At 45.8% G+C, this 21,354-nt stretch overlaps 1 protein-coding gene across 1 annotated transcript in view; it reads left to right on the top strand.

Moving 5' to 3' along the window:
- The window catches only part of Kcnmb4 (potassium calcium-activated channel subfamily M regulatory beta subunit 4), a 51,503-nt gene that overhangs the window by 14,336 nt on the left and 15,813 nt on the right, over positions 1-21,354 (top strand). Inside the window, exon 2 of the mRNA XM_050135602.1 lies at positions 9,589-9,716. Coding sequence (XP_049991559.1) covers positions 9,589-9,716 — 128 coding nt within the window. The remainder of the gene's footprint in view (positions 1-9,588; positions 9,717-21,354) is intronic.

Genomic DNA, 21,354 nt, shown 5'->3' with positions numbered 1-21,354 from the left:
TCATGCAGAAGTTGGGGTGCTAATGTTTAATGGAATATGCACCCACCCATGCACGCACTGAATTATGTACCTTGCTGTATTCATAGTTCACTGTGCTCTCGGCAAGGCTGTCTGAACGTGGGCATGAGCATTAAAAAGGTTGTATTTCTTGTTGCTGTTCAATATGGTCATAAGACGGTTGGCTCTCTCCCAGAGGAACTTGTGCTAGGGCTTGAACCCAGGGCCTTGTGCATGCTGAACTCATACCCTGCCACTGAGCCACACCCGAGACCTTCCTCAAGGACTTGGACTCATCACCATAAGCTTCTGAACAATTTTTACGGTTGTTATTACTGAAACCTATTGAACATCATCCAGATTGAAATCTCCTGTTTTGGTCTGGCTACCACTTAGATTCAGCATCTATTTTTAGCAAAGACGGGGTGGTTTTATTTTCTAACGCTTAGGCTAGATGAACTTTTTTCTCTTGAAGGTGGAATGTCATTCTCAACTTTCCTGAATTTTAATAACCACCAGCATTAGCAGTTCGCGCCAATCTAGAAGCATCCTTTGTGGGCGAGTGGAAATCTTCCCTGGACGGGAGTGAGACCTCCACAGCAGCTCTTTGGTGGATACCAGGAAAATGTGGGCATTTTTCAGTGCCATCTCCCATGCCCCTCTCCATCCAGCACACGAGCTGACTCATTCTTCCTGGAATATCCATACGTGGTCTTGGCACATGACGTCTCTTCTTGGAAGGTCACCTTCCCAACCCATTTTCTAACAAGCAAATTCCCATGGAACCTTGGTCATACACATCCAAAGTCACCTCTCCTGGGAGGCCCTCTCCTACGCCCACCCCATCATGGCTCAAATGTTCTCATCCTTTTTTGAAATCTTAAACGCTTGGGTGGATATGCTCCAATCACTCTGAGCTGCCTGCTTCTGGGAAAAGGAGAGGGAGGGTCTCTGTGTCCTACTCAGTGATCAGGGAAATCACTGAGTGTCAGTTTTGCAAATTATCACTTTTACAACTCCGTCATTCCATTCCAGGTGGCAGTGGTGCGCGCCTTTAATTTAATCCCAGCACTCGGGAGGCAGAGGCAGGCGGAGTTTGAGTTTGAGGCCAGTCTAGTGTACAAAGCAAGTTCCAGGACAGCGTGTTACCCAGACAAATCCTGTCTCAAGAAACAAAAAAACAAATAATAATAACAAAACTCTTCTGTCATTCCCACATAGAAGGACTGTTAAAGCTGCAAAGTCCTAGCCTTTGTGAGGCGGGTACAATAGGAGAGAGGTGGGTCTTTTTGATAGGTAATTCCAGTTGTGGAGTTTGCAATTGACTTGACTTTGTTTTATAGCCCACAGATGTTTTCTGATTATGCCATCAGAATGATCAGAGGGCCAGTAAGATGGCTCAGTGGGCAAAGGACTTTCAGATCTGATGACATGAGTGTGATCCTCAGGACCCACTGAGGTGGAGAGAGAGCCAACACTAGCAGGTTGTCCTCTAGTGTTCGTGTATGTACCTTGGCAATTGCACACCTTTATACAAACACATGCACACACAAAAAAAACCCTGCATTTTTAAAACTAATTTTTAAAAGCTGCAAATCTGAGTAGACATGTCTGGTGGTTTAGATGAGTGGCCCTTATAGGTCACCTGTTTGAATGCTTGGTCCCCAGGGGCTGGAACTGTGTAGGAAGGATTGGGGTGTGGCCTTATTGGAGGAGGTGTGCCACTGGGGCAGGGGCTTTGAGATTTCTCCGCCTCCTACTTGTTAATGAGCTAGGTGTAAGCTCTCAGCTGCTGCTCCAGCACTGCTTGCCTGACGGCTGCCTTGCTCCCCCATGATGTGCATGGGTTAAGCCTCTGACACTAAACAAGTTCCCATTAAATGTTCCCTCTTCGAAGCTGCTTTTGTCATGGCATCTCTTCACAGCAAGATAAAGTTAATTAAGGCAACCCACAACTTCAAAAATAAGATAATGTATTAATAACTTGTTTTCTAGCCAGATTTATTTGGAAAATACTTAATCCTAGGATTGTCTTTCAGGGATAATCAAGTGAAATCATAAAGGAAAGCAGAGGAAATTTTTTTTCTCCACTTCTTTTTTGAACGATATGTGTGTGTATGTATATAAAAGTATATATATATATTTAAATTATATATAATGCTTCACATAGAATGGGACCCCTGTATTTGGTTAAATAGACTTCATGTTTTATGCAATCATTTTTTAAATGACTCAGTGAAGAATGAAACAGAATTCTGCCTACCTTACCTGTATGATTGAAATGCACCCTTCACGACTATAACAAAGAGCCTACTCGAAAAGGGTTCTATTAAAGTACTGATTCTTTGTGGAATGCTGAAAAGGATGCTATTATAAGCCTTGGTAAGCCCTAAAATAGGACAATGGAAAATAAGAAATAAGTATAAAATCAAACATTCTGTGTCAAAGGTGATGATTATGTCTTTTCGTAATAAATTCACTGGAAGCCTTTATGTTGTATTTCTTATACTAGCTCATTCAGTCCATCAGCCTCGCTCACGAATGTAAAAGTCAAACCCGTTTTTCCCAAGCCACAGGCGTTAGAGTCTGGTACGCGGTGTATGCTTATAATGTCAGCGCTAGAAAGGTAGAAGCCGAGGATCCAAAGTTCAAGGTCATGCTCAGCTACATCAAGAGTTTGAGGTCTTAAAGGTGACATCTATGTCAGTTGACCAGATGGCTCAGCTCCTCGGCGGCTCAGAGAACATTGTGGATGAGGAGACAGAAATAATACAAAAGTTAGAAGATGGGGAGGGGTGCCCTGAAATGCTGTCTTCTGTACTTGACGAGGACATTGCACTCAGGAACTCACAGTGGCTATGGTTATCTGCATAAGACAGGCACAAGATCAAGCCAGTCATCATTCTAGCATGGCTGGGTGAGAGCCTCATGGTGCTCCACCCCTAACTGAAGAGCTATTGGTAATTGATGGCTTCTGGGCGGGAACAATATTGCTTTCCTTTGGGAGTGTGGCTACTGGTGGGTTGTCCATGGCCCCATATCCACGTGTAGTAAGACAGCACTAATTGGACTCTGTTGTTATTTTAAGAGGAGGGGCAGAGGAAGGAGGAGGATGAGGTTAATGTTCCTGCAGAGGGCTAGAGTTTGGCTCCCAAATACATATTGGGCAGGTTACAACCACCTGTAGCTCCAGCTCTGGCCGGTCTAGTGCCCCCTTCTGGCTTCCGTGTGCATCTGCACTCACGTGATATGGCCACATACAGACACACACACTCTTACACATAATTAAAATAAAAATTAAATAGAAAAAAGAAGAGGACCTGAAGCTGGGAAGGGGAAGTATTGGGGGAGGCAGAAAAATTGGAAATAATCCAAGATACACTGTATTTGAGTATGAAATCTTCAGATACTCATTTTTTAAATTCTAAGTATATTAAAACAAGGTGTATTTTTTTAACAAAGTAACAAAAATTACTGAAAGTATAAAGGACTGGGTGTGGAACAAAAAAGAGAATACTTTATAAGGCATTTCATTATAATGAAAAATATGCAAAAGTTTGTTTGAAGGGGAATATAAAAACATGTAACTTTAATTTGATGAAGTAAAAATGCTCATGAAACTATAATAAAAAAATGGGGGTGTAGCAAAGGAAGAAGGCAATGAAAAAACCAAGCTGAAGTATTGGAGCAGCTTTTCTCTGGATCCTCACGCTCTAGAGACTGCTAGCCACACTCTCAGAGGTGCGGTCAGATGTTCTTGTGGACTCATGTGGTTCCTATGGTTTGCTGGTGTTGAGCCTGCGTTGTCCTCTGTCTGCCATGTCTGAGTTCGCTGTAATCGTTTTCCTTCTCTGCATGCCAGGGGCCTCTCCTCGCCATGCTTAGCTTTGAGGCAGGTTCTCGGGGACTCCCCAGACTGTCCCCTTGGAGTGGATAATGTCCTAGTTGGTGACTGCCTCCCAATTGTGTCGGCCATACGAGAAGCACGCACAGCTCCGAGAGCGGTAAAGGCCCCTGACCCAGCCCTGTACTTTGAAGATTCTCTCAGTGTTTATCACCAGCGGGAGGATGGAAGCAGCGGTGCTGAGGAGACGATGACGGAGCGTCATTGTGTCCAGGCTCTTTAGCAGAAAGTAGATGGGCGGCTCCAGAAGGTGACCTGACCCTGAGCTGTCACACTCCAGGGTCTAGAGCGGAGCTGCTGGTCCCTGAGCACTTTACTGTAGGAGCCAGGCCAGCTTGATCTGTCCCCTCTCCCCACGGGTCCCCCTTCTCCACAGTTGCCTCTTAGAGTGCTGTCTTTCCCTGTGGAGCTATAGCAAAGCCAATTCAGGCTCCCTTCTTGTGATTGGTTACTAGTCTTAAAGCCCCAAAGTAGCTAAATTTTAAGTGACCAGGTTCTCTTTTAACATATTGGCAGGCCACTCGTTGCTGTCCAAGTGACAGGGTGACAAAAGGGGATTCCTCTTCCCTGCTGACTCAGCTACTGGAGGAAACCCAAGGCTTGCACCTCCACCCCGTCACCATATATTGGGGAGCCCTGGGATGAGTTGTGTTCAGTTCATCTTTGCCTCTTTCCCTGGTGTCAGCGGTTTTTTGTTTTTGTTTTTGTTTTTTTTTTCACACTTTATATATGTGCCATCACTGCCTTTGGGAATGTGTGCCTCCCTTTCTTCCCTTCTTTTCTACCTTTCTAAAGAAAAGAATCCCATCCCATTTCAGGTGCCAGGAATGAGGATCCGAATGTGGGCAGGTTCCTTGGGTGGTAATGGCGTTAGAAGGTGGGAAATGCTGCCTTTGCGAAATCAGAAACCAAATAGTTCGGGATCACAGGGAAGAAGTTTCTCTAAGGGAATCCTATTGCCTTCCGCCACCAAAGACATTGTATCTAACGGTTCACCTACAGACAATTATAACTACCACTAGAAACTGATCCTGAGCCAAATGAGGTGGGAGGAAGACTTAGAATTGCCTTTCTCTGACCAGGGTAACAAACCTGTGCAGCAGACTGTCTCATCACCAGCCCTTGGGAGGAGTACAAGAATTCCAGAGAGGTGACATTGGTTTTCTAAGACACGGTGCTCGAATGGGGCATCTCCTTAGTCCCAAATTCAAAAGCTCCAAAGGGAGATCTGGGAAGCTAGACGGGCAGAAAAAGGAGGACGTGTGGGGGGATTCATACTCTATATGCCAGGGGTGATGACATACTCCTGCCGTTCCAGCATTTGGGAGGCAGGGCAGGAGGACAAGAAGGTCAAGGATATCTTCAACCCAGAGTAAGTTTGAGGCTACTCATTGCCACTTAGGGTGTTCCAATTCAGAGTGAGACCTGGTCTCAAAATCAAAATAAACAACCCCAAAACGGAACAAAAACAACAAAAAATAACTGTACTTATTACACAAAAAGCCCCATTTATCACTGTGGCCTTGAACAAGCTGTCTTAGATCTCTCAATCTAACATTCCTGTTCTTTTTCATTTGTAAAACACTGTTTATGTTGGGTGGGGTGAAAGTAGGCACAGGCGTGTGTATGCTATGGCCTACTTGTGGTCAGAGGACAACATACGGAGTTGGTTCTTTTGTCCCACCTTTATGTGAGCTTTGGGGAATCGAACTCAGGTCATCAGGCTTCACAGCAAGCCCCTTTTATCTGCTGAGCCATCTCACTACCCTTAAGTTTCCCTTCGGTATTCTGGAGATGAGATTCTAATGCTGACATTGCCAGTGGCGTTGTCCACGAGGTTGGGAATGCTAAGCAGTGGGTTTGTGCATTTATGATTCCTCCCCAAAGAAATAGTCAGGTCAGAGCTGTGAAGTGTTAGAAAAACCACCCAGTTGGCATGATTGAGAGAGAAGGGATTTTGTATAACAGCTTTTCTAGAATCCTCTTTGAAAACACTGCTTTAAGTCTTTGTTTTTAATGGACTTTAAAATTCTATCCATCCATAATGATCTTGTATATAGAACTGAAAAGGGCTCTAGAAGGATCCAAGATAATTCACAAGACATTAGAGGTAAATAATCTGGGCCGCCAAGATTTGAGAAAAATAATGATTATTAAGAACCCAAGTTTAGTCTTTTAAATGTTTTCCTTGCTTTCATAATGATACTGACTTTACCAAATTGCTACAATGCTAAAGACTCATTATTTAACCAGTGGAAAGAACGGAGTCCATGGGGAAAGAATCTCATGGTTATTTTTCCTGATACAGAAATATAGTTTGCTTTTAAATCCCGCCAAAAGCTCCCTACAGCCAGGCACTTCTCTCGCACCACAGCTTGCCCATTAGGGACCTTGATGAACGTTTTCCTCTGATGTTTCCAGAAACACGGGTGTGATTCCCCCGGATCAAATCCCGGAGTTGCCATCTGGTAGAGAGATATGTCTTTTAAACCTGTTTTGCTCCAAAAACAGTAAAGAATTCGAGCTGAGTTATGTTATGAATAGCTTCAATGTGTTCTGACTGCATTTGGTTGTCCCCTGACATGTTTGGTGTGGCCCTGTGCCAATGACACCCAATCCTGGAAGGGTCCTGGTGACTTCTGAGATGTTTGCACCTCACAGATCTGCCTCCAGGACTGGAACGTTCTCCTTCCTGGAAAGAGCACAATAAAATGGCACCTCGTCTCACTTTGACCATGGGTAGAAAGATGTGTTAATGGAAGGAGAGGAAATACACAACACACTGTGTGGAGTCATGGGTGGGCAGCTCATGGTCTTGCTAATGTAAAGAAAGTACCAGTCCAGAGCTGGACCCACCCACCCATCGCTCTGGTCCTCTTTGGTCCTCTTTGTCCGCAGCAACAGTGGCTCAGCCAAGTCTCCCTGCCATCTCCCCAGAGGCAGGATCACTTCTGGAGGAAAAATGCTTTGACAGTATTTGTAGTCTGCTTCTGGCTGGGTTGTTTCTTGATGTGCCTCCAAGAGGAGAGGCAGAAGCAGAGCTAAAAATTATTTTGGAGGTTGTACAGACTAGAGAAAAGAAAAAAAAAAAACAACTAAAAAACAGGAGCCCAGAGAAAGGTAATTTACCCAAGACCAAACACCAAACAAATCATAAGACGGAAGCCACATGCTGTTCCTGTGGCTTTGAAGCTCAACTGAAGCTTTAGAAAAACTCATAATCCAGACTCTGCCACAAAACTGTGCTGTTCCCTTGGAAAGAGAGGGAAGCTGTGTGTCCATGGGGTTCGTATTCAGCTATTCGGTGGTTAAAAACCTATTTATGTAACACGAGTTTGTTATGTAGCATGGGGAATAATGAAATTTACTACAATTTAAAATACATGTGCATTTATAGTTTAAAATGTCTAACATGGGAAAGCAGTGTCCTGAGGAAAGTTTACTCAAGATAAACTTCATTATCTTGAGTGAAACGTGTCTTCGTATGTTCTAGACTTGTTTTAAAATCATCACCAGGACCAAGGTGAACATACAGGAGAGAGAGCAGAGACAGAGAGAGAGATAGAGGGAGAGGGAGAGGGAGAAGGGGAGAGAGGGAGAGAGGGAGAGAGAGAGAGAGAGAGAGAGAGAGAGAGAGAGAGAGAGAGAGAGAGAGAGAGAGAGAGAGCTCTTGCTCTCAACTCAGCAGCCAGAGATAGAGCCCTGACACTGGCAGACAAGTGTGCTGCTATGTGATTTTAGCTGTGAGTCCCTTGGTTTGATTCCTGGGTCCACACATTTGGTTTGGAACAAGAACAGGAAGATTCCTACAGATGGGTAACACGAGAGCTGACTCTCAGAAAGAGGCGACTAAGGACAGAGAGCACTACCAGGAGGTAACAGTCTGTGCCGCATAGATACTGTGACAGCTGTGGCGGAGCTGAGGACCAAGCGCTTCGACTTGGCCGTCTCCCAGGATTCCGCAAGGATGGGCAGGCAGGAGGAGAGTGAAGAGCTGCGCACATCATCAACACGGTTTTGCATTTTAACAGAGAGCGATGGGGAGAAAGTCTTTTTCTTGTGAATTTGACATGCTGCAAATGAAACAGTTGAGCCAGGTTTGGTGGCACATACCTGTCATCCTAGCCCTTGAGTGAGTTCCCTGCCCGTCAGAGCTACATAGCAAGATCCTGTCTCACAAAGACAAAGGGTGGGGGAGTCGGGGAAGATGGTTCGGTCAGTAAAGTATGAGGACAGAAGTTTGGGTCTCCAGAGCCTTTGTTAAAATCTGGACCTGGTGGTACACTGTTATAATCCCAGTTATAGTGAGATCGGAGGTGGCGAGAGCTGAATCTGGGCTTTCTGGCCAGCTGCCCTAGGCTGTTTGGCCAAATTGCAAACCGGAGAGAAACTCACTCAAATACAAAGTGGATGGCACCCAACGAAGGTCACCTTCACACATATGTACATGCATGCGGCTGCACACACAAGCACAGTATGAACAGAACCCATAACAATAAACAAATAAGAGAATGAATGAATAGGTCAGTGTGAACCAAATTAGACTGCAAAGTTGAGTTCTTGTCTTTGGTTCCTTATTATCAGACACCTTGGTTAACACCTCAGAAGAGAGTAATGGTATCGCTGAGTCTAGTCGCAGGGCTGAGAGGAATCTTAATGTTCTCATCTGTACAATGGAGATCATGAGAGACGTATAAGAAGCACGCAGGTTCAGGCCCATTGGACCTTTGCCTGTTATTAACCCTGGGTAGAAGCCGCCATCTTCACCATCAAAAGCGACTGAAGTGGGAGAAGTGGTTTAGGATGCTCAGGGCTCGCTTTAACAGCCGGAGCTAAGAGCGGCTCCTCAGTGTTGCTGAATCTATACCGCTTCCTCAAGTCTCTTCACGGGAACGGCTAGGAAAGCCATCGGTTAGCAGAGGACATTGATTGCACACTTGAGAGGAATCTCTGCTGGTTCCATCATCCAGGAGAATGTGAGAAATGAAAACTTCAGTCGGAAAAGTAGCACCCCAAGAGTGGCTGTGAGCTATTGGTTAGTTAAAGTAGAGGAAGAAAATGTAAAGACTCACAGATAGGGATTAGGAATACTAATTGTTACCCCTCCCCTCGCCTTCTTGTGTTGACAGATCTTTGCAAAGGCAGAGAAGGTGTATTTCACTTCTAATTGTCTCATTTTTTTAATGACTGAAGGTAATTTTGCTACTGAATTTTTTTTTTGGCCCTTGTGCCAAATTAGAAATTTGAAAAGCAGTGTCAGTTTGGTTGTATTTAAAGACTGTGTCAAAATTAGATTTGTTATCTAACATTCCCATTTCTGTAGAAAAATAATGATTGCGGGTCCCTGGGATGGTCCTAGCCAAGGGCCTTCAGCCGCTTTCAGATGGCTTTGTGATCGTTTGGGCACGAGCATGTTGTCTTCTATAGTGTTCAGAACCTTTTCCTGTCTTGAGATCAAAACGGTGGCTCCAGAGTGACGGGGAAAATGGCGATACATGGTAGTGACAACTTCACAGCCACTGGGACGGGTATTCATGCTGACCCAGGCAATGGCGGCCCCTGAACCTGTACCTTCTCATCAGTCCCAAGCCACGGACTATAATAAAATGAAGTATTTGAGAACCAGAAGGATCCCATAGGCCATTCTGTATACTAATAGGTTGGCTTTCTGTGTTCTGTCCTGTTAGTGCTCCTATATCCCGCCCTGTACGAGAGAAAACCAGAAGAATTTGGAAAGTGTCATGAACTGGCAACAGTACTGGAAAGATGAGATCGGCTCCCAGCCATTTACTTGCTATTTTAATCAACAGCAAAGGTACGTCAATATTTGTATGTGAGTATTAATGTTGGTTGCTTGTGTGACTTGTGACGTGGGTGAATCGTTGTTTGTGCCCACTTGGAGAAAGGGTAGCTTGGAGATAATCTCGAGTGTTGTGTAGCCTGTAATCTCCATTCTTTCTAGTGTTAGAACCACTTGCTGCTCTGCTGGATGGGAGGCATATGAAGAACATACAGAACAAAATGAGGCAGCGGGGGAGGGCAGGGAGGAAGGAGGAGAACCTGTACCCTGGATACACAGTGTGGATACACTACTAAGTGGTAGTGACGTTGCTAGGGAACACCATGCGCTGCCAGTGTGCTGTAAGACTCACAGGCTATTGCACGCAACCTAAGCGTTATGCAGCATTGGAACTACATCCGTTCTTAACCCTTTTCCGTTCTGATGAAGTGGCAAAAGGTGTTCACACTACTCAAACTCTACCTGCCTGGGAAGCTCTCGCTGTACCATATGCGCTGTATCAAGATGGCCCCTCCAATCAGAACACTTGGCTGCCCACCTAGAGTGGTCCCACTAAGTTACTTTCCAACATCTATTGTTGGGTGTCTCACAGTTATGGCAACCCTCCTCTTCCTCTCATAATCTCTCTCCTGGTGAATGGTGCTGTCATTCCCTTGTTCACCTTGCCCAGAACCATCCAAGTGGTCCTTAGTTTCCTCCTTTACCCTTAACCCTGTCTTCAGCATCCTGTGGATTCCCTGTGTGGTGATGGATTTTTTTTTTCCCTCACCTCTATTGCTGTGGTCGTCTGGTATGTCCCGTCACCTCTACATTGCGCCACCCCAAGCCATTCTCCGTGCTGCTACAGGGCCGGCTCTGGAGCGCAAGGAGTCTGGTCAGGTCGCAGACAGTTCTCAGAGTAGTCCTGCACGTCTCGGCATCCTCTCTCTGTCAGGCGCCTGTTGCTGCACAGCGGTGCACCTTCAGTCTCGTGCTCACAGCAGCCGTGGGCTGGGAGGGCTCGTGTGCGGCTAGGTGCAGGCCACGATAGGTGTGTGGTTCACGGTGGACATTAGCTACTGATAAAGATCGTCAGTCATCCTGTACCCCGGTGTCCAGAAAGCTGCAGTATCTTCCTTTGCATTGCATCATGGCAGCTGCATTCAATGGGGGGGAAGGTCTCAGCTCTAGAAGTAGAAAATACCACTTCTGACATTTTCTATTGGTCAAAACAAGTAGCCAAGCCAGCATGGTTCATGGTGTATCGACAGAGTTCTCCCCCATCCCCCACCCCCCAGAAAGCGTTGCAGATGATTTGTGGTCATGTTTATGCATAGGCTGTCGTTTTCACAGCATGGTGCAGACACTAGTGTCTGCCTGCAGAGTGTATCTTTCTGGGAACTAGCAAACGTCACATGATCAGTTCCTTTTTCTAGACCTAAACAAATCACATCAGAGCATGCCGTTGAATTATAGTAGGGCAGTATCACCTAAGTGACGTGAGGAAACATGTTTTCTGAGCACATTCCAGAAGGAAGACCCTACAGAACAAACAGAAGTGCCGACCACCATGTTTGTGTCCCATGTCCCACAGATAACCATGTACAACTTTGTCCCAGAGATCTGGAACCCTTGCTTCAACTAACATGCTAAGGAGCTTTTAAAAATGTATCACTGGGGTAAAGTTCTGGTGTTTGTGTCTGGCCAGGCTACGTGGCTCCTTCTTTACTCTGCCCTTCTTTTTCCCAGCATTCACTTTAGTTTTCCCTGTCTAGCTCTTTACTTTTGCCCTATCAGGCCAAGCCAGTTTTCTTTATTAATTAACCAGTCATATTCACAGCATACAAAGGAGAATCCCACATCTGGTTGTGGTGGCAGTTGTTGTAATAGTAGGTGGTGGTGGTGGCTGTTTGTAGTAGGTAGTTGTGATGGTGGTGGCGGTGGCGGTGGCGGCAGTGGCAGCAGTGGTGATGTAGCAAACAGGGATGCTGTATACAAAAGACATTTTAGAGTGGGGACCAGCCGACCTTCATGGCAATGTACATCATGAGGGAGTGGAAAGTGTCAAATTTGACTTCATGAGAGATAAGAATAGTCCAGCTGTGATGGTGCTTCTGAGCTAGAGGTGCTCACTCCTAAGACATCCCTAGAGGGCTCCAAAAAAGTTAGGATCTTAAACTAAAAGTCTAGGAACAAGACGTGGGGAGCAGTGTTAGACAGAACTGGAACTCCTGGGCACGCAAGCTGTCGCTGAGGCCAAGAGAAAAACTGTGTGCTGGGAACACAACCAGAAGAGAAACGTCAATGGACTACATTTCAGTCCTCGGCAAGGAGAGGGAGGCGAGCAGCCAGAGGTTGAGGGCAAAGTCAAAAGAACAGCACTTTGACAGGAAATGCTGTCCTGAAAGGCCTCTCGGAAGAGAAGGAGGCCATCCAGAACTCTTCTCAGAAGGCTTTGGTGGCAGCAGGCCCTGCCTCCGAGGATAGAGATGGGAATCATTTTATATTAGGCCAGGCTGCCACCGTGAGAGCAATTAGGGCGGGCACCCAACTGTAAAGCTCTCTGTGTTGGAGAAGTCTCAGGCTGATGAGGTAGATACAGTTAAGAGAAAATATTTGCTAATCGCATATCTGGTAAGGGGTCATCTGCAAAGTGTGGGAAGAGTTCCACAATTTGAGAGCAGTAACAACAGGAGAATGATTTAAAAATGGGTTAAGGACTTGAAACATCTCCCCAATAGACACAGAAAGGCCGTAGGTTTGTGAACCTCTATTTATATTGTTTATCTTCCGAGAAATACAATTCTAAACCACGCTGAGTTATCACTTTATCCTTCTAGGGTAGCTATTGTCATTTGAGGACTAAGATTTCAAGAGACACCTGTTGGTGACAGTGTAGGCAACAGGAGGTTCAGCACTATCAGTAGGCATACACACTGTTGCCGCCATGGAGGAAGGCAGTGTGGCAATCCCTCCAAAACATTAAAAGCGCCATACACCAAGGAATTCCACCTCTGAATATTAATTTCAGAACTAATATTTGAAGTAAGGGTATCGAAGGGTTCACAGTACTTCTGTGTTTGTTGCTGCGACATTCACAGTAGCCAAGATATAGAAACACTCCGAATGTCCGTGGACAGATGAATGGATAAAGAAAACACGGTATGTGGCAAGTACTCGGGAACATGCCAGAAATGTCAGCTCCTTGGGGACCTAAAACAGGAGGATGGGTGGATCCCGAGAAACTAAGACCAGCCTGTGCTACACAGTAAGACTGTTCATGCCATGTCATCTTAAAACAAACAAACAAAAAAACCCATAAAACTAAACACTAAAGAAAACATGGTATATACATGCAGTGGACTGCCTTTAAAAAGGATGGGATAGCCAAGATGGCTTAGCAAGTACATCTGTGTGCTACCCAGCCTGATGACTTGAGTTCAATATCTGGAAAGTCCATGGTAGAGAACAGAGTTGCCCTTTGACCTCCACTCACATGCCATGATGAGCGTACCCACACACATGCATGTGTGTACACTCACAATAAACAGATAAATGCTAAAATTTTGAAAGGAGGACATCCTGTAATGTGGTACGTGGATGAATTTTGGGGATACTGAGCTCTCTGAAATGCGCCAGGCACAGAAAAGCAGATACTCTGATATTAGGTTCCTGAAACAGTCAAATTCACAGAGGACAGAGTGAAATGGCGGTAGTTACTAGTGGCTGGGGGAGGTAGAAATGGGGGTTACGAATCCATAGGTGTACATTTCCTTCATGAAGGATGAGACCATTCGAGGACTGTGTATGACATTGTACCTCTAGTCAAGATCCAGGGTAGTTTATGCTTTAGAGTCTGTCAAGCCCCAGTAGGGCCAGTGTACCTGTGATTGCACAGAGACTGTGATGGTGTGCGTGAGACCTGCGCAAGTCCAAGCCAGACAAAATCCCAGCACTGAGAAAGGGAATTGGACGCCTAGTCCCACCCCTAACTAAGAAGATATCGCCTGGGAAAGGACAAGTCAGTTTTCTTCAATGGAGTCACACTGGCTATATAAGCCACACTCCAGGGGAGGGTCCATGCTCAGAAGTAGTTGGCCAATACAGGGCTGACTTCAGACTTCATCTGTTTATGTTGTTTTTGGGGGAAGTTTTTCCTTGTTTTGATATGGGAGTTGCTTTTTTTGGGGGAGAGAGAGAACATGAGCTTGGATGGATAGGGAAATGGGCAGACTATAGAAGTTGGGGGAGGAGAAAGAATATGATCTAAATATATCATATGAAAAAAAAAAGTTAAAGCCAGTAAATGTTTGTTGAACTATTGGATCCCATGTTAAAGTTCTTACCACAATGAACTAAAAGTCTGGGAAAGAACTGAATACCTGGAAGGGTAGCAAGAACGCATGGAGAGAAATGAGCCGACTATAGAGTTAAACTGGCCAGAGAAAGAAAAGAAATTAAATGTGTAAAGTGAAGACGGTGAAACTGGAACACTGCCCGAGGAGAAGGAGCCAGGAAGAAAGGAAGAATTTAATAAGCAGGGAGCTCTTCTCTTGTGGAGTGGGAGCCAGGTCCGAGGGGTCAGCACACTTTTGTACTGCAGGACCGTTCTTAGAATTGGGTTTCTCCTGAAGCCCTTGCCCTGGGCTGGGCACTGATTTCAGAACACAGGTGGAGACAAACCGCCCTCTCCTGCTAGCTGCCCCAACTAGCTGATGATGATTCTGATAACGCTTCCCCCATCCCCCACTCTGTTCTGTTTTAAAGGGGTTTCTCATGAAGGCTTGAGTCCTGAATCTCCCCAGCACCAGTTCAGAAGGACTGTCCCTCCACCCTAGTGACAGCTGTCAGATAGGAACAAGCCCTGTACCATATCCTTAACAGAAAACACTGCTCTCGAGTGTACTTCTGGTACCAAGCGTGCAGGGTTTGCCGCCTAAGCCGTGTTTTAGTTCACTTCCAGGACCATAATGCCCTGCAGTTCAGTCCAAGTTGACGACTGCATTCCTGGACTTAACATCAAGTCCCACAAGTTAGAGTGCGCTCTCCAGCTCACCACGCTCCCTTGATGCTGACACCAACCCGCTGTCCCAAGACTCCACTGCACATTTGACTGATGTGCACAAAGTGGGGGTCCCCATGGCCCTTTTCCATGAGCTCAGTTACATGCTGGAAGACATGCCTCACAGAACTCAGGGAACACTCACTCACTATGCCAGGTGATCACAAGAGATCTGGCTCAGAAACTGCCAAATGGGATGTAGACAGGACAATTACACAGCCTGTCCTGCATGCCACCCTTCGGGCACATAGTTGTGCTCACCAGAACCCCCATTTTGTAGGCATAACTATTGGCTAAGTCAGCTTGCAGCTCCCGTCTCTTCCTAGAGGTCAGGGGGCAGTGCTAAACTTTCGAGCTCCTGAATTTTTTTTAGCTCTTTGACCACAAGCTGGTTCCTCTGTAAGCAATGCCCCCACCTCTCAGGGCCACCTCATTAATGTCAGCATGAACTCCAGGGGGGGCAGGAAGGGGCTTCTTGTGAACAAGAGGTAGCCCCTATCACCTGTACAATAGGAACTCTGCCCGGAATCCAGGGCCAAGACCAAAGAAGTATTTCTGAGGAGATCTTGTGTTAGTCTTAATACAGCCCATCGCTCCTCCATCAGCAGGGATACATACCTCTACCCTTCCTGTCACCAAACCTGTCTGCAAACTGTCAAGTGCAGAGACAAGAGAGGGTGTTCACTACAGCCTGGTGACAAGACCCAATTCTCCAGTGACTCTGGGAATGCAGGGGTTTCAGGCTGGCTCTTCCGTCTGCCATACGTGAGAGGAAACAGGAGCGCCATTGAGTGAGAGATGGCAGCTCCCCGTTTCTTACTACTGCCACACATGAAGTTAAAATAGACGCATGACATCCACTCCCAGATGCTCTTGAGAAGGTGAACTTTATATTTAAAGCAACCTTTAGATTTCACACCATCACAGGAAATTACAAGGCATCGTTACCAGAAACTTCCATTTTCAAGAAACGGGTGTGATTTTTTAAAAATCTAAGGAAGAGATTAGTGGAGTCTTACTGAGGTGAACTATGTTCAGGAGGAGAATCTGCAGGACTGGACAGCCACCAGCAATGGAAGGTCAGTCCTCGTGTCCTTTGGGCAACTTTATCTAAGGATTACATCTATTCACAGTCTCTTACTGCTTCCAAGCAGTTTGCCTCCCTCGCCCTTAGTGCTCACAGTCTTTCTAATGTGTCCATTTTGTATCTACAGTTTTTGTTCAGGCAGGATTACTATACATTTTCCTTTTTGTTCCTTGGGATTATTTTTTTTTTTTGCAGTAAAACCCACTTAGGCCCCCTTCCCAAGCATGCTCTAGCAGTAGAATGGGGTTCTCCTGCCCAAACGCTGCTTCAAACAGGTGCAGAGAGGTCCTCATGATTGCCTCAACTGGTTAGCACCTGAGCATGTGGGAATTTCCTTGGAGAGGGTTTATTCATTCCCTCTGTGCATCTGAACCGATGGGCGTTCACAGCTCCCATCATAGTCCTGTGTTCACAAACCCTCATCGAATGAATGAATCCGGCCCCAGCCCTTGTATCATCCCTTGAATTCCACTTCCTCGGCTGCTTCGGTTCAGATGTCTACGTGGATGCAATAACCCAAGCTGGTTTTCTTAGCTTTGTCCTTTCTTTCTGCTGCCTCCCCTTGGTGGGGTTGTGTCTCGATTTTAAGACTATTTGATATCAATATCATCATCATCATCTTTGATTAATTTTTTTCTACTTCCAATTCAGCTCCAAATTCTGTTACTGAGCTATGTGTCAACATGAAATCAAAAAATAGATGTATAGGCAGACAGACAGACAGACAGATGAAACAACAAAACAGACATGGTATAATTGCAAAGTCAGGTAATGCAATGAAGAAGACTTACAGGCATCGCTTTGCGATATTATGGCATAATGGGGCCTTGCAGACCTGAATGAATCGCGCTGGGAGAAGCAGAGGTGGTTTAGGAACTCCTAACTAGGTAGGTAAAAGTAAGACAGAGGAAGGCCCTTTCAGAGTGGGGCACTGTGGAGTACATGGCTTCTGAGGCAAGGACGCTTTGTGGGGCTCAGTAACTGTCAAGCCAGCGAGGCTGGAGAACAGCGTGTGAGAGTGTGTGTTGTTGACCCTGGAGAGAAGTGGGGAGTGTTTCAATTTTCCCGCTGCCTGCTCTGGTCCACTCATTACTCTGTTTCCCATAATGCCTTTGCCCCTTTCACCCCATTCATATGGGCACACCTTTGTTATTTTCTCTACTAGATATTGGCATAGCACCATGGCTCTAGGGTGGACCCAGCCATTTCCTCATCCGGTGACTCTGGGGATGACTTTATCTGTGCTTCGGTTTCCCTTGTGTCTACACCTTGGCTCATGTCGCTAATCACTTCCGTTCTATATTCGCACATCTCCACAGTTGCTTTCCTCATACTTCCCGGAGTTAAATGAGTCTTCACATTCACTCCTTACAGATTGAGAATTGCTTAAAGGCAGCAGCCACGTGACCCCGCGTATCTGAATTTATACTTCTCTACCTTGGATTCACTGTATAACACAAGTGAATGGCTCACCTTCTCCGGCTTGGTTTCCTAGCCTGTGAAACAAGAGTGACGTCATCTATCTTGAGGAATCTTGCTTTTTTATTTGGGTTATGATAAATAAGAGTGCATATGCGCAGCCGTGCATCCTGAGTAATAATATATGTTTGTCTCCTTCCATTTGATCCATTTGTAGCACATAAGGAACAGTAACAAGTAGCCTGGCTCTTCTCTCATTGGAGGCTTGGGCATTGATTGATTAAAATAAATGGGGTTTTATTAATGGATAAAGCAATATAACACACACACACACAAGAGAGTCTATTGCTCAGAAAAAAAAGGAAACATGCTATACTTATGCCACTGAATGGATATATTCTAATTCTGTAGTGTGTATTTTTACCCTTAGCATTTTAAAGACAGATGAACATAACAGCCTGAGTTCAAATGAGTAGAGAGCTCTGTAGAACACAGTTTGAAAGCCATTAAAATAGAGAATTAAAGGCAATTGGTCAGAAAAGTACTGCTCGCTTACATGGAGCTTGGCTTTCTCACCTATAAACGTTGATAGACCGACGACTTTCCGGTCTCCACCACTCCTTTGCGTTCCCAAGCTGTGTGGTTTTAACGACTCTAATTCTGAGCCTTGTACATTCAGAAGAACTGAAGATGCTTTATAAAATCTTAATGGTGCAAGAGAGAGAAAGTCAGGAAAAAGCCAAATGGTCCACGGTCAGTGGAGGAGCAGGTAGTGCCACCACCTCATAGTAATTCAGTTTTGTAAGCACATATGTAGATATGTGCTTCTGAATACATTTATAACCAACACAGTGAAAAGTGCTTGATCCTTTGTGATTGTTTTTTTTAAACCAGGTCTTTGCATTCCAGAAACAGATTTGCTCTAATAAATATCTTTATTTTAATGTATATAGATGGAATTTAAGTACATCATTGGCTATGAAGATATTCTTTCCTTCTTTTTTCTTTCCATGTTTTCTAGGACAAATTTCTAAAGAAAAAGATTTCTCACTTGTGGACTTCTTAGGATTAATTTGCATACAAAAATGGGAACCTGGTTTTTGATTTACTTAGTTATTTTCATTGGCAAGAGGGTGGTGGTGGTTCATGCCGTGGCCCACATCTGCTGCCCACATGTAAAGGTCAGAGGACACTCTCAGGGAAGTGTTCTCCTTCCTCCTTGTGGGTTCAAGGCTGCCCTCTTTCTGCTGCTGCACTGTGTACCCCCAGGCTAGCCGGCCTGTGAGTTTCATCCCCTGTCTCAAGCCCAGAGTCCTGGCGTTATAGAGCCAGCTTTCTTAGGTAGGTTCTGGGAATTGAATTCAGTGCCTCAGGCTTGTGCAGCTGGCACCTCTACCTACTGTGCCATCTCTCTGGCTCAGATCTGAATTTTAAATAAACCGTTGAATTGGTGTTTTATGTTATAATTTTCATCACTAATTTTATTTTCTAGTTTCTGTGAGAGGTACTTCTTAATCTTTGATTAAAGAAGGGTCTGACTCCATAGTTCCTTTATCTTTGAATTATTTAATTATTTTTATCTCATGTACATTGGTGTTTTGCCTGCATGTACATCTGTGTGACAGTGTCAGGTCTCCTGGAAACTAGAGCTACAGACAGCTGGGAGCTGCCATGTGGGTGCTGAGAATTGAACCTGGGTCCTTGGAAGAGCAGCCAGTGCTCTCAAACACCGAGCTATCTCTCCAGCCCCACACCATAGCTTTTTTTTTTTCATAAGCATATTGGCTTTCTCTTTATACTTTGAGTTCAGTGACATAGCATGAGTCTTCAAGAACAGAACAGTGAATTTGAAATCTTAGTCTTTCCCATGTACATTCGTGTCTAGTTCCATATTGAGACATTACATCAGAACTGAAGGCTCTGTTTAGTCTCCAAATCTGTACTTTTATAAAAGTGGTGTTTGCTGTCTCCAGCAAGCTGTAGGATATGTATGGAATTCATTCCAGCGTTCCTTCTCCGCCTGACATCTAAACACCATGCATTATTTAAAATGTGCAATTGAGATTCTCTTTTCTGATGGCTAATCAGAATGCCTTCGCGCTGGGCGAGTTCATCTTCTAACGGCTTTTCTCGTCATGGCAATGAAATCACAAATGGGATGTTATCAAATCACTTTTCATTTAAAGTGCTTTATGCAGCCTTCAAAGAGAGCCCTGGGGGAGTTGAGGAGGAAAACTACAAGAGGCACAGGACAAGTAGGTCACAGAGTGCAGCATCACCGGCTGGTGGAATGCAGGACAGGGCTGTGCGTCAGGAGACTTCAGTTCTATGCATAGCTCCTGTTCTTGACTCAGTGAATGACCTTGGACCACTTACCGCAGCAGCGCTCTTGCCTCGGTTTCATGCTAGATACAATGGGGCCAGAAGGCGCTTGTGGCACACGGAGAGTGTATGTGGAGCCCGCAGACTCATAGGCTGACATCTGTTCAGTCCTTTACTCCAATCCCTGGTTAAATAAAACGTGTGCTGGAACTAATTGGCTGTCAAGAAGCGAGCGTCTTCAGGGTTTATTCTGGTTTATCGTTTGAGGGGATGCAGTCCATCACACCGGGGAAGGCATCGTCGGCTGGCCTGTCAATCATGAATCAGCTGCTGGGTAGCTGGTGGATTCTTCCGGAAGTGAGGGGGCGGAGAGCAGACAGGAAGTGGGGCCGGACTGTGAGACCTCAAGGCCTTCCCTTAGTGACCCCTCCCTCTCAAGGGATGTTCCCAACCCCCAAAACTTCTGTAGCCTTCCAAATAGCACCACCAAAACAAACAGAGGGGCGGGTACGGCGGGCTGTGCCTTTATTTCCGGTCCTTGGGATGCAGATGCAAAGACAGGGGGATCTCAGGGTTTGAGGCCATCCTGCTCTACATAGTGATGTTCTGTCTGCCCCAAAAGGAAAACAGGCATCGCCTGCTGGGCACCAGTTGCCCAAACGCTTTAGCCCGTGGGGGAGATTTCATATTCAAAGCAAGACAAATCCCAGATAAACGGATTTGTACCACATCGTTTTCTGTATTGGACCAGCTCTGACAGATGTGGATATCTCCTCTTCTTTCCTCTCAGCCTGCCCATCCATCTTCAAACATTTTCAGTTAATAAGAACTTTTGCTTTGTTGCTTGTTTTTGTTTGTTTTTAATTAGTTCTTTGAGTTTCCGGATCTCCACTAAGCAAACAGAAGAGGCAGAAAGGGAGTGACTCATTGGTGACTGGGGAGGGGGGCCCCTGGGGAGTCACGAACAGATGTTAGCACAGCATTGGCACTCGCCTTGCCATCTTGCAAGCATGTGCTGAGACCGGCCAGCTTTACCGCAGTCCTGGCTAGTGCTGTGTCTCACTCTGGAGGCAGACTGTGCTGTCTGAATCTTGTGGCAGACATAACACCTTTCAGGTTCTAGGCCACGGGAGCTGGAGCCAACACCTCCTGGTGCTGCTGCTGGGCCACCTCCCTTTGCTCCTCCTCCTGCTCCTCCCTCTGCTCCTCCTCCTCCTGCTGCTTCTCCTCCTTTCTCCCTCTCTATCCTCCCTCTGCTCCCCTGCTCCTCCTCCTGCTGCTTCTCTTGTTCCTCCTCCTGCCCCTTCTGCCCCTCCTTTTCCTGCTTCTCCTCCTCTTCCTGCTCCTTCTGTTTCTCCCCTCCCTCCCTCCCTCCCTCCCTCCCTCCCTCCCTCCCTCCCTCCCTCCCTCCCTCTCTCCCCCTCTCCCCCCTTCTTTCTTTCTTGGTCTGTTCTCTGAAATATATCCATGCTCTGTAGACCTGGCTGGTTTTAAACTGTAGCAGTTCTCCTGCTTCTGCCTGCTGAGTATTGGGATAGCAGGGATGCACCATGCCTAGCTGTGATGCCCTTCTTTCCGTGACCTGAGCTAGCCTGTTCATCACAAATCAGAAACTTTCCATCACCAGTGTTGAGTCTAGACACTAAAGCGGAGTCCAGGACAGGGCACCTTCGCCATTAGCTCTGAGTATGTGTGACAACTGTCAGTGCACACACAGCTGGCAATAAGGCCCCTTTTACTCCTGTCTGCATTATATATGCCTCACACCCCACCTCCCATCTTTG

Source organism: Alexandromys fortis, unplaced genomic scaffold (assembly GCF_014885135.2).
Source record: "Alexandromys fortis isolate MF-2015 unplaced genomic scaffold, M_Fortis_MF-2015_v1.1 scaffold_24, whole genome shotgun sequence".
Taxonomy (NCBI): Eukaryota; Metazoa; Chordata; class Mammalia; order Rodentia; family Cricetidae; genus Alexandromys; species Alexandromys fortis.
This window is presented reverse-complemented; position numbering and strand designations above follow the sequence as displayed.